The sequence below is a fragment of the Aplysia californica genome, unplaced genomic scaffold (genome assembly GCF_000002075.1).
Source record: "Aplysia californica isolate F4 #8 unplaced genomic scaffold, AplCal3.0 scaffold00066, whole genome shotgun sequence".
Classification (NCBI taxonomy): Eukaryota; Metazoa; Mollusca; class Gastropoda; order Aplysiida; family Aplysiidae; genus Aplysia; species Aplysia californica.
In genome coordinates this window covers 820,370-833,850 of record NW_004797336.1, presented here as the reverse complement: position 1 = coordinate 833,850, position 13,481 = coordinate 820,370, and the positions used below count along the sequence as shown (strand labels likewise).

The window sequence follows — 13,481 nt, the reverse complement described above, 5'->3', positions numbered from 1 at the left end:
CCTGTTTTGATTACTTTCAATCCACATTATTTTAAAAAAATTTAGCTGTACAGTGTACAGTCTTTTTAACTTTTAGAAACCATTTCATCACGTTCGTTTTCTTTCCTCTACAACACAAGAAAAAGATTCCAGTGTCCACCAGGAAGTGAAGAAAGCACAAATGCATTCTGTAAAATTTGCTATGGCGAGTAGAGAGGATTGTTCTAGTTCTACTCTAGAAGTAGAACACTGACACTAGGGGACAGACTAGACATCTTTAGTTCTTGTGTCATTTTCGTATCACAAGTTCAACGTCCAACTAGTAGAAACAGGCAAAGATGGAGCACTTGACCCAGAGAAGAAGATTAGATGGCCGAGACAACAGGCTACAGTTAAGAAAATTTCATGCGTTTACATACAAGCACAGACATTCATACAGGTTGTAACTAGTAAGCTATTCCACTATAGCTAGGATTGCCCATTCCTGCCAGTGCAGTGTGCAAGGGCTTTCTCTATTATCCTCCAAACATGGGGGTGGGGGGGGGTTGTGTGCGAGTCTTCAGACAATACAAATAAGGCTTGAGCAAAATCACATCACGTCTCTTTTTATGAAGAGAGTGATTTCCTGCTGCATACTGGAGTCTGGTCATGTTCAACACAATACCATTCTACTTTGGGCTGAGCATTCACACATCCCACTCTCCACAAAATGAGAACAATGAGTATTAAAAATAAAAAATGCTTCCTCATGTGGCCCCAACCCCCATAAAAGAAAGTACCGCTAGCCAAACAGCATTTTATGATATCATTAAAAATATCTATAGATTCACCACAGCCATTTCTTTTCAATTAAATCACTCCATGCAGTGATTCACAGCCAAATTATTTCCATTAACTTTGTGTTGCCACAAAACAAAATGCTTGTAGCGTCGCAGGCAACTTAACTTTCCGGTTTCTTGGAAATAAAACCCCCCCCATCTAAGTTAGTGGAGAAAAAGGTGGCACAAGCTATTATATCATATTATTGTCACAACAGTCACAGTTTGCCTCAAAGAACCACCCTGGGCTTTTCAGTCTTGCCCTGTCAATTTGGGTTAGCATTTGATTGACTTTTACATCCTTTTCAATACAAAGTCAAGTGGGCAGAGCACTGGACTGCCTTCAGTACAAGCCAGTTTTGTGCAAACAGACAGGTTGACATTACAAGTTTTGTAAGCGTTTTACCAACAACTTTCCAGTGACATAAACATTCAGACTGTGATGGTTATGCCCTATCCAAACTGTCCGGGTGTAAGTGAGTGTATGTACGTGGGTCTGAGGCACTATGTATTGTCTTACTCTGCAGCACAACGGCTTTCAGTTGGTCAGAAGTCAGCATACAACTATTTCAACAAGCCACAGGCAAACATGAGTCTGAGGACTCTGAGTACAATAGAGCCTTATCTACATAGCTCGAAAGTACCACTGTCAATGACCAGTCATGATTCACAGCCAAATGATAATACTATTACTAATATACTATATCCTCCATGAATGTCATTCTGAGTAAAAGCTCAAGTCCTACCCTCACCAAACTGTCTCACTTCAACATAACATTTTCTGTAAAGGAAGCAAAATTTCTTTAGATTTGCACTGAAAAGATTACCAGTCAGCATTAATGTTTTATGAAGTTCTAAAGCATGACAAAACACAAACCCTCTTTACCTTACACAATCATGATCTGTTCAATCTCCATGAGGTTAAAGTTCTCTTGGTCCCTCAACAAAACACAAAACCCCCAACTTCAAACAGTAATTTCAACATTTTGAATTTTGAAAAACAAAAAGCAAGCAGGGAAGGAGAATCAACAAAATAACTGTTTCTTGTTGGGGGGTTTATTTTTTGGGTGTGGGTGGGGGGAATAGGGGGAGAGGTCGAGTTACCCAGCTAGTCTTTGATACATTACACAGTCTGTCTGACACAGACCATGTATCCGCCACATACAGTCAAATCCTTATTTTTCTCTCTCAAATTATTCATCACTGAAAGCAATTGGTGATCCTGTATTATGTAAAAGTAACATACTACACACAATTTTGAGCAATTTTGGTATATATAATGGGAAAGAAATTACCGTTTTCGTCCACGCTTCTGAAAATCAGTGCCCATGCACATACATGGTTATAGAGTTGGAATCGACTATGTATTATATCGTATATCAAGTTTTACAACTTTGAGGAAAACAGCCAACTTCTCATGGCCACGGAATGAGGGAGGCTGGGGTGGGGTGGGGTGGGGTGGGGGATGATGTGAGCCATAGGCATTGTCACCTCTGAAGAAAGCAATCATTACCAAGTTCTGCCACCTCTGTGCAATGTCATGGCAGACAAATAATACAAATTACTGAACTTATGCACTAAAAAGAAGCTTCAACTGCTATAACTGAAATAAAATGCCATCTACATTATTGCAGTATAAGAACTGTACATCTAACTTATTGAAATGAAAACCACAGTGATGATCAAGCGGGGGGGGGAAATGGGGGTAAACTCCAGGGATCTATGACACCAAGAACTACATAAGTTCTTCTAGTGCCAAATCTGTCTGAAACATATTGACAGCCATCTGTCAATCCCTTTCCTCGTCCTCACAAGCATCTTTCACGGCACATACTCTTATAATTTACAAACAAGCAGCCCTGGGGTATGTCTAGATCAGTCACAACTCTTGTCATTTCTACATTTTAAAAAAAAAGATGTGTTCCTCACAAATATAGTCCAGCAATTACTGCCCTTGCTCCTTCCACCCTCACTTGGGTGAACAAGCATCTTGGTCAAAAGAGGTCTGGATGTGGAAAGGGCAGTGGGGGGGGGGGGGGGGGGTGTCTTGCAAAAGGAATAAAGGCAGAATCTGAAGTGAAACTATTACTTAATTTAACATTTCCCATCATACATACAGACCCAGTTGCAAACAACAACAAGCCATATTCACACCAGCGTTTCTCTCCAGCAGAGAACACTATACAAGACTGACCACCATCACTCCAGCAACAGCACTTAGCTCTGGAAGTCCAAGCTGCCGTCACATTCACACATGACACACACAGCGGAGAAGCCACTCGACCACCTCAGTACCATCACATCTAAAAACATTACAACATTACAATAAAAATCTTGCATATGTAGACATATACTGTATAAAGTTGTCGGTGAATCCATGCACTAGATGAAGAGACGAGTCGTTCGTTCACCATACGTGAGCAGCCCTCTCTCAATTCAAATATACACACATCAACTACAGTGTGGCCCGAGACTCTCCCCAGACTGAATGCTCAGTACCAGCTACAGTTCTATACAAAGGGTAGGGAACACTATACAGGAGAGGGTGCATCAAGTTTCAAAACCATTTTCCTCAAAACTTCTTCATCAGGGAGGGCATCAAAATCCAGACAGGCAATCACTTCAAATGAAAAAGTTGTATTTTCTTTTTTTAAATCAAGTCAAATAAGCATATTCACATCAACTTGAAAACTCTATTATCGAGGCAAGAAATTTTACAGAGCCAATCAGCTCAGGTGAGCATGTCACAAAGTTGACAGACCTGTCCTCTAAGGAAAATAACAACCAAACATCTTCAGCCCAGCACAACTCAAGCCTCATCAGACCAAGCTCACATGCCTAACATAATTTCTATAAATAAATTATATAAAGGAGAGACCCGTAGAGAGCACAGAAATATTCTAAATCAAATCCATCCTGCGTACAGCATGGTTTAACATACAACTTTTTACAAACAAACCCCACAAACTAATTATTATCCCCTTTCCTAAAGCTGAAAGTGTGAAGAATATTTTTAGCCCTTAAATTCACAGAGATCAGTTATACTCAGCAGTAGCCATTGAAGACCTGCTGTTATAGACTAGCATCAATTTTACTTTACCTACCCAAGCTTTCTCTGTTGTGCTCTGGTGGTAACTTCTAACTACAACAGACAAATCTTTTCATAGACATTAACTTCTTCATGTATCTACTAAAAACTACCACCACTGAATTCTGACCCCCTGAAAAAAACACAATCCCATTCACAAATAGTTAGCCTGATGCCACTAATACTATTGCATGGTGAGAGATCACATTGTCTATACACAGTGGTGGGGCAGAGGAAAACACAGAACTTTGTATGGCAGACCAGACTTGCCATCTTCCACACTGTCAAGATATCAGATCAGGGCAAGCACAAAGAAAATGTACAGCTGTCATTCTTATGAGCCGACACAACCCAGAACCCAACATTCCGTAAATGTGTACAAGCAACTGTCCACATGAATCACAGCATGACTCTCTCTTTCTCTCACATACACACAAACACACTTACCCTAGAACAAACAAAGGCACCTTCCATACAAAAACTCTCAAACATAAGCACGTGCGCACGAACACACACACACACATTTGTTCCCAAATCTCAGACAGGTGTCTCAGAAATTCAGTAACGTCACAGCTTGCCAATCCTCCTGACCTTCTCTGTGCTAGTCCTGCGAGTCCTCAAGATGACCAATGCCGACGCCCGACGACTCCAGCAACAGAGCCACGCCTCTCTGCAGTATTTGGGGATGGAGCAAAGCTGTCTATGTGATTCTAACATGTCTCTAAAACCCCAACACCGAATGGTATGTACAGTACAAAGAAAAATGCCTAGCAGTACCAGGAGGGGGGTAATCCCATGTCCAGGTTAGTCATCAGTAGTAACAAAAAAATTAGCAGCACGCCACTCAAAAAACAACGACAAAAAACAGTGAAACAAATTTCCCATGGTAAGAGCGACTAAGTTTACTAAGCTGGAGGTAAGCATGACGCTTTGAGAAGCCAACAGCTACAAGTCACAACACAATGGCACACTACATTCTACCTTCTCAAGAGTTGAGCTTTGATCAACAGTGGTATAATAAACTCGTCCGCCTAACCCTACAACCAAGCAACACGGAACATCAGCAGAAAGGAGAGATTTAAGCATTGTCTACAACAGTGCTTGCCAACCTGGGTAAAACTGCCCACTTGTGGCTGTGTGCGATTTGGTACGGTACTGTTGGTGGACAGTATAGGATCACCCGCGTAGGGACGAGTACAGTATTATCCAATGCCCCATTTGGAAATACATAAAGGTAGGTGGTAAAAATACTTTGGCCTCTTACAGGTGGCAAAAGTGGGCGCAGGGTATGAGAAGGTTGGCAAGCACTGGTCAACATAAAAGACTTGTGCCATTGATAGGGGCAGATGCTTGGTGAACAGATTCCAGGAAAAGCCACCCAGGAATGTACCATGTAGGCTACAAGACACCACAGCATCTTTTCACATGTGGCACAAACCATTCATGTATGCGAAACTTCATCTCCTCAGTGTACACTTAACTAAACTGGACACAAGCTACGCAAACAAAAACAAAACCTAGCGGGCCAGACATAAACTTCCTGTGGGCAACAACCTCTCCTTGAGCTACATTCTCTGAAATCACAGTCAGAAGCCTGGTGGAGAGGGGCGTAACACAACCTACACAAAAACGAAAGCATGTCGTCACATGTACACAGAATTAAATCGTAAGAAAGCACCATTTTTGGGGATAAACATTTCTGAGATAATCAGCCATAAGGTTAAATAATCATCTTCCAAGTGTATATGAAGAGAGTGTAAAATATCAGAAAATGTATTCAATATGATATATTTATGTCCATCGAGAAAAATAGATTAATATCAAAAGTGTGTTCATTTCTTTGAATAAGAAGGAAGGAAGGGAAGAGAAAAGAGTATAGAAAAAAAGGAAGATAAACATGTTATTTTAATGCTGATGCCATAGTAAGACTAGCTTTGAGAACATATCTAAAAATTACATAAGCTTTGAAAAATAAAGAACATGAGTACATCTTCATCTACCACAAGGTTCTTTCCTTTTTTTCCAAGAGCAATCTTGAAAAGGGAAATAAGTCATGGTAGCATGGTTTTATTCACTGATCTGAACACATTGTTTTGGTTATAATTTGCACGTCTTAAAATGCTTCAAGGGGAGAAAAAATATGGTAGCCACTATGTAAATGGTTGAGCAGGCTTTGCACTCTTGATTCAATAACTTCAAGTGAAAGCATTCAGTACATTTTATAAAATGACTTCCATATCAAGAACAAAACCAAACTAACTACTCCTTCTCAACTTTAACCACCATCCCCATGAACATGAAAGGAAAGATTAAAAACCTGTCAAGCATGCAATCCTGAACAGTGGAATGCACCTACAGTTATAATATTGTTTAGTCTGACATTATCTCTGGGATATGAACCGGTGTCGGACAATGTTCAGTTGAGATCCAACATATTTAGTCAAATCCTTTTAAAAAATATTTTGCAAATATGGAAACATTGAACAAATTTCTGAAACGTTTATCTGTTGTAGAGCCAGCTCTAGCATGAGAAGCTGTTTCTGATATTCGTTAATCTGTAATGTGAACACACTGAAGTACGAAAGAAATTCATAAAAAGGGAGAATAACAGTAGTTGTGAATCAACCATGTCACAATGTTAATAAAAACTTTAATGTTTTTTTCCATGGCACAGCCATGATGGGACATTTTTCCCACAAACCTGTAAAACTCCTTTAAAAAACACCCCAAGAATCCCAAACATTTAGATATAGTCCTACATGAGAAGAAGTTTCTCAATATCAAACAGTGCTTTTCAAATTTTTCCGTCTAGCACAACGATGTCAATTCTGAACCTCCCTGATTTCTGGCAGTCTAGTAGTAGAAACTTGAAAAAAAAAAGGAAAAAAAAAAAGCTAGAGCTGTCTGAAGCCGAAGGAATGTAATAAGTTCATTAAGGATATTCATATAAAGATTTTTTGTTGCTTCAATCACCACCCACAGAACATCCAGCACAAAACTTTAAAAATTTGCGGCCTAGTTAATTTCCACAGGCATGTTGAATTGAATAGGAAAAAAAAAAAAAAGACGCAAAGAATACAAGAATTTGTATAGCGTAAAGAGAATTCTATATGTTCCCTAAGTCTCCCCTAGTCTGAGTGTCAAGACGGTTTTCTCTGCTCCATCCCCACTGCGATGTATGAAAACAGGCATAGGACTGCATAGCATATCTGGTCAGCCTGGGAAAAGACATTTAAATAAAACAAAACTCATTAGTTGACATCATCAGAACATGAGTACATGTTCATCTACCACAAGATTCTTTCCTTTTTTTCAAAGAGCAATATGCGCACATATGACAAAAAGACGTTCACAGCTTTCTGAAAAAAATTCTAAAAAGATCCAAATAAGACATTGCTCTATCTAAAATGACTTAGGAGTGACAGTTCATAAATAAGAAATACACTGCCAAAGAATTTCTTACAAAGTAATGATGGATTCTACATCGGAGGTGCAAATTACGCCAAATTCGCACAACAGCGACAGTTTTTCTAGACGATGCAGATAAATACAAATGCTTCAGACACCGAATGAAGGTTAACTAAAAAGAACTATAAATGGAGAGCATGTACCATTGAACTTCTTATAAAACAATTCAGCATCAATAGTAGACTTAAAAAGTCTTTTTTGTGACTCAAAATACAAAAAAGGAAATGAGATAAACCAAATCTACTGAAGGTTACGACCACATCTTTCTGTTCAATTGCTTTAAAAAAAGCAGGATTTCATACTTTCATCTCTTCTTTATCAGATCTTTTTTCTGTCTACATCTCACATCTGTGGATCAACTTTCCATTTAATGCCATCGTGTATATATATATATATATATATATATATATATATATATATATATATGAGAGAAAAATCAAATACGAATTTGCTTATTTCAAAACCAAGCAAGAGTTTTAGAGAATTGATTATATGCAACAATAAAATGAGCTATTTTCTCTTTGTATTCTGAGCACTTTACAGTACAGTAAGAATATAAATCATGATGCCATCAGGCTAACTTTGGAGCAATAATTAACACTCTATAATATAATTTTTACTCAAAATTATTCAAAATGTGTTTTAAAAAACAAAGCACCAAAACGAGTGTGGAACTGCAAACCCCTCAAAAAAGTGAATTTAAGAACCGGAAGTGAAACAAAGTAACAAAGAATTAAAAAATCACTAATGGTGGATATCTCCAATTCAAACAGTTCCTCTGTGTTAAGAAATTAAAAGGTTTTCCTACAAAGACAACACGACCTCATCACATCCCAGAGTCCCAGTGACAGGAAGGACAATGAACAGTTAGTACACAAGCCAGACCACGGTGGGGAGTTAAATCTAGTCAAATGTGGGAAAAATAATAAACTTGAGAATAAAAACAGTACTCAGTTTAAAATAAAATTTACCTTTTTTTTTTTAGTCCCTCATGGTTTCATAACTATTCCCTTGACCAACCTGTTCATTTTCAGCCACTATTCTTATCACCTGGAGGACTTCCTATTACCTCATAAACGATGGGCCCATAAGTACATAACAGAATAAATAAAATAAAAAATAAAAAAACTCAGGTAAATCAAATGAGTAAATGATTGACTGGTTGGGTTAGATATAACCTAATCAAATGTTACCCAATTCAGTTTCGTTTACTTTAAAACTTAATTCCTAAAACTGCTAATGATGGAATCCACTGTGGGTTTCATAACATCACTTCAGAAATAACAGAGCATTATAATATATATAATATTGTTTAGGTAATTTTTGTAACGTATCCTATAAGAACAATATAAAGTGATATCCATCATCCATATGATTGGCTGTGGTGAGCAATAATATAACCTAAGACTAGATGAGCACAGACAATGAAAATATTCAGCAGCAGCAGCACATCACTAAAATACCATCAGGAGCCAAATGAATTACAGAACTAGCAGCTCAGATGTAGGGATAGGGGAGGGGTGGGGGGTGGGGGGGGGGGGGATTAGGGGAAGAGGCTCCATGATCAGTGTTAACAAACAGACTCGCTTCAAATTCTGAAAGATCGGCACATGTCATGGGACTGATTAGGCCGATGTCCATAAAAAATGCCGGTTGCAGCAAATACAGGAAGTTGATGGCAAGACAGAAGACACGGGCTCTTCCATCAGCGCTAACTAGTCTATTTCTATTGGCAAAAGAACATCTTGCAAAATTGAGGACTGAGACTTTACAAACTAGACAAACTATAACTATAACTAACATGCTATAAACAAATTATGGATGTTGGTACAAAATCTGTAGTAGTTTTAACGCTTCCATACCTCTATATATCAGTTTGTTTCCAGACATCAAACAATTATTTTTCTTTCATTAATTAGAAAACAGTCGAACCTTCAAGCATATTTATTGCTTCCAACGAGAAAACATTAGGGGAGGGAGAGGGAAGGGGAGGGTAAGGGACAGGAAAAGAGAATTGCTATATCAGAGTGATTAGAGAGGGAGAGAAGGACCCAATGAAGCACATTTGTCATGTCATACTTGAATCCTTCAAAGGACATTTGTTCATCCACTCTGAGCAGTACAAGGATAATAGAAAATGTTCATAAGAAAGTTTGCTGCCATTCAAATTTACAAAATAAAACAAGCCATAGCTCTGTACTTTTAGAAAAACATTTTAAATAGTAATTGTGGAAGTTTTAAATCCCCATTGACACTATATCGAACATTTAGAGAGCGGGCTTCTTCGATCCTGCCTGCCAGGGTCAACCCGGGCTGAGAAGGACACGATATCCCCGCAGAAAGCTGGAGATACCTGATGCGCCTTATCACTATACCACAGATACTCATTCAATTTTTAACCGGTTTATAATACTAATATCTTTACAGAGCATTTACCATACAGTCCTTACATCCGTGCTGACTTTCAAATCATACTGCAAACATTATTTTTTACTTTTTATGTCTCTTAGACTCACAGACAATTAATATTTTCCTTTATGTATAGGAAACAAAATTGTTGTGCACAAGTTTGGGGCCATTTACCGACATCTGACCCCAGAAAGAAAACAACAGGGACATAGAACAAAAGAAAAACTTTGGGACGCGAGAAGGGGAAAAAAAGGTAATCAACAGAGAAAAAGTTAATTTTTGGGGGGCCTCTAACACACACAAAAGTGTAATCAAGTATGACCTACAAGTACAAGGCTAAATATTGCATGCAGCTACATTCAAGCTTCACTTAACCAGTCTCTGAATAGTGCACAAAGCATTCAACAGATAGAAACCTGGTCTAAGTCTTAAAGTCTGAGGCTGATTGGTAGCGGCATTGTCACAGTTGCACATGAGGAAGGTGCTCACCTACAGGTACAAGCAAGCATAACTGAGCTAGCCAGATACAGCTGCAGTACCCGTTATTGGGTAGCGAATTTCAAATGAAGATGTTTGAATATTTCGTAGAACAGAAATGAAGCTCAATAGTGGGTGATATAAAAAACCACAGGAGTACTTATCACAAGTGGTATCAAATATTACAGGAAATTGTAAATTTTTTACTGTACACACAGATGTACTACTTTAAGGGGCCACATCAGTGTATTTTTGGCTGTGAAGCATAAATATGGCCTCTAAAATGTCGCAAATCAATTGGAAGACGGGAGTGATAGTAAAATAAATTCCAAGAAAAAAAAACAACTGATGGACTATTTTCAAAGAGTTGGGTAACTTATTCTTCTTAATGTTGGTGCGGACACATAACGCGAAACCATTTTATGAGGCATTTTGGAAGTTTAAATAAAATATCCTATAAAAATACGAAAATGTTACTTCACTTTTCTTCCCATAACCTTGTGAATGACGATAAAATTAAAAGGGAAAATTAGTGTAGATTAGAAAAAAAAAACAAAACAAACAAACAACAACCCACATACACAAAAAAAGCTAGAATGTAATGTCAACACTTGGTTGGAGTAGCGCTACGATCAAAGCAAAATGGGTGCAGAAAGTAAGTTATTTTAGAAGGGTATTTTCTTTAACTGGGAAGGGGGAAAAACGTATATGTTATTACTGGTTGGTTCACATCCTGCAGACTGAGCCAGTCTCACAGTGATCATGCGGTGGAACATAAGCACTATCTCGTTGGCCTGGCAGGGAGGAGGAAGACAGCAGAAAGATACTTAAAAACGCTCTAATACACTTCGGATGAATCATCAAAATGAACTTAACAAACACAACATAAAAAATAAACAATGGAACAAATGAATTTTGTGCACTAAAACAAACAACAAAATACTGTTTACTCCTACTACGATGGATCACACATAAAACAAGACTCAAAGAACAAAATAGTGAGCACTCAAATAAACAAAATCCTGGAGAAAAAAAAATTGTTTCGTGCAATATTGAATAACACAACATAACTCACAGAAGCTAAAAAATATATTATGTAATGCCATGTGATCATTAGTTAAAGGCACAGACAACAAAGTTACCCTTTGGTCGGTATAACAAATCTAGTAATGTGACGACGGGGTAACCACACAAAACATGACAAATAGACAGTAAAACATACATCCTGTACAACAGTCTATAGTAAAGCAACATTTAAAAGATTTCAGGACAAATTTATTTGAAATAGTGTTTTAGCACTATCAAAATTGTAGAAGAAAAACCCATTTTCTCAAAACATATTTGAAAAACCTAATTTCTAATGAATGGCTTTATCTAAAATTCCCAGTTGCTGTTAACAAGATACAGAGGCATTAATGTTAAATGGCATAAACACCCACATTAACAAGTCTTCATTGGGAGTTCAATGAACAGCAGTCACGGTTGCTTGTTCATGAAATGAGCACACTAACAAAGATATGCGCTATTGATAACTGAAATGGGGTTTGGAGCTGAAAACAAAAACATCTAAAAATATATGCCCCCCCCCCCCCTTCTCCCTTACCAGACAACAATAAATAAAGCAAATACGACAACAACAATGGTTGCACAAAAACTCACCCCCCCTTCTCCCTTACCATCTGTCAAGATTACAAAAAAATGTTACTGTTACTTACACTATACAACAAATGTCCATTTAGCAAATTATCTGGTACTGCATACTACAGACTGCATCTAGTGATCTAGCATAAACTAGTCACACATTGCCAGAACAGCTTCTGACTCCTACACTGAAGGTATTTTCAACAGGGCACAAATACCCAAAAGTGTCTAGACAATGGTGTGGGTTATTCAAGGAAAATGTTGGTTTTTACAAAACCCAGATGAAGAAAGCAAAGTGAATACAAAGTGAATCAAATCCAGTAATCTACATGCCCATCAGTAGCTCATTATAAACAAATTTTAAAAAGCTACCTAAAAAGCGGCCCTTTCTCTTAGCAAGATCTTCAGTACCTGTCTTTTCTGACAACTCAAATACTTCTACTCTAACAGTCAGAAACATGTAGACTTTGTTTGGTCATAAGTTCTCTAAAAATTTATCTTGTCAGGTGGATGGTTGGTGGGTGCCATTGGTAGGTCCTTCTTTTTCCCTCTCGCTGATGTTTCTTTCTGTCTATATTGTTTTTTCCCAGACTAAATGCTAATTATCATGTAGATGTGCTCTTTTTTTCTCAAACATAATTTACCCGGCTAATGTTAGGAAAAGATACATTGTATCTTGGTCAATAATCGACGTGACTGAACAATTCAGAACTTTGTATTTTATAGCAATAGCAGCTTTACATCAGTCTTAGAACCCCATAGAGGAGGATGCGATGAATGACAACGATAGAGGGGAAGTCACAGGAACACGAAAGGATTGGGTATCAGATGAAGACAAACACAAAAAAAGACTTTTTAAAGAGACGAACAACATCAGTACTCACCATACTAGATTTGAATCTGTGTTGAATTATTTGCTTGCTTTTGGGGTCTGTTGGAAGAGGAAAAAAAGTGAAGGATGAGAGTAATTCTGATATTTACCTTAATATTCTTGATCTTAAAAAACAACAACAACCCAAGGACTATTAATTACCTCAAAAGAAACACACACAAATTATTTCTTTTCTCCTAAAAACAATAACAATCAACATAAGATAGATCAATACCTTACAGATAATAATGAGAACAAGTTTTTCGGTTTCATGAAAAGTTTGTTAAATAATTTTTCCAATTAATTCAGGTATGTTGACACCATGACATCAACATAGCTGATCCACAACTGAGTAAACACAGACACGTTTGACACACTGAAAATTCATATTAAACATTTCTTTCTTAAGAGTATTTCATCATTACTGCACAAAAATGTTTTTACTTTGGAAACTAATTATCATACATATATGTTAAAAAATAAATAAACAACAAAACATAAAATAAAATAAGCTTGATCGTGATAACTTTAAAAAATTACATGCATCACTAACAAGCAACACTACAAGGAACTGATGCTGTATACCGCAAATGTTTAAGGTCTATCAACCCTAGTACCAAATGATGCTGCGTTTTGATGTTTTAAAACAGGTAGAAAAACCTAAATTCCTTGTTTTTGTCCATCCAAATGATACATCTTCAGTCATTTCCGCAAAACTGTTACTTGCAAA

At 37.5% G+C, this 13,481-nt stretch overlaps 1 protein-coding gene across 7 annotated transcripts in view; it reads right to left on the bottom strand.

Moving 5' to 3' along the window:
• Positions 1-5,870: 5,870 nt before the first annotated feature.
• LOC101849356 (MAP kinase-activating death domain protein) overlaps positions 5,871-13,481 on the bottom strand; it is a 94,128-nt gene continuing 86,517 nt past the window's right edge. For all 7 annotated transcript variants that reach the window (XM_035968523.1, XM_035968520.1, XM_035968526.1 and 4 more), the window contains 2 exons: positions 12,765-12,811; positions 5,871-7,103 (listed from right to left, as the gene is read on the bottom strand). In XM_035968523.1, the coding sequence (XP_035824416.1) occupies positions 7,026-7,103; positions 12,765-12,811 (125 nt within the window). In that variant the 3' untranslated portion in view covers positions 5,871-7,025. The remainder of the gene's footprint in view (positions 7,104-12,764; positions 12,812-13,481) is intronic.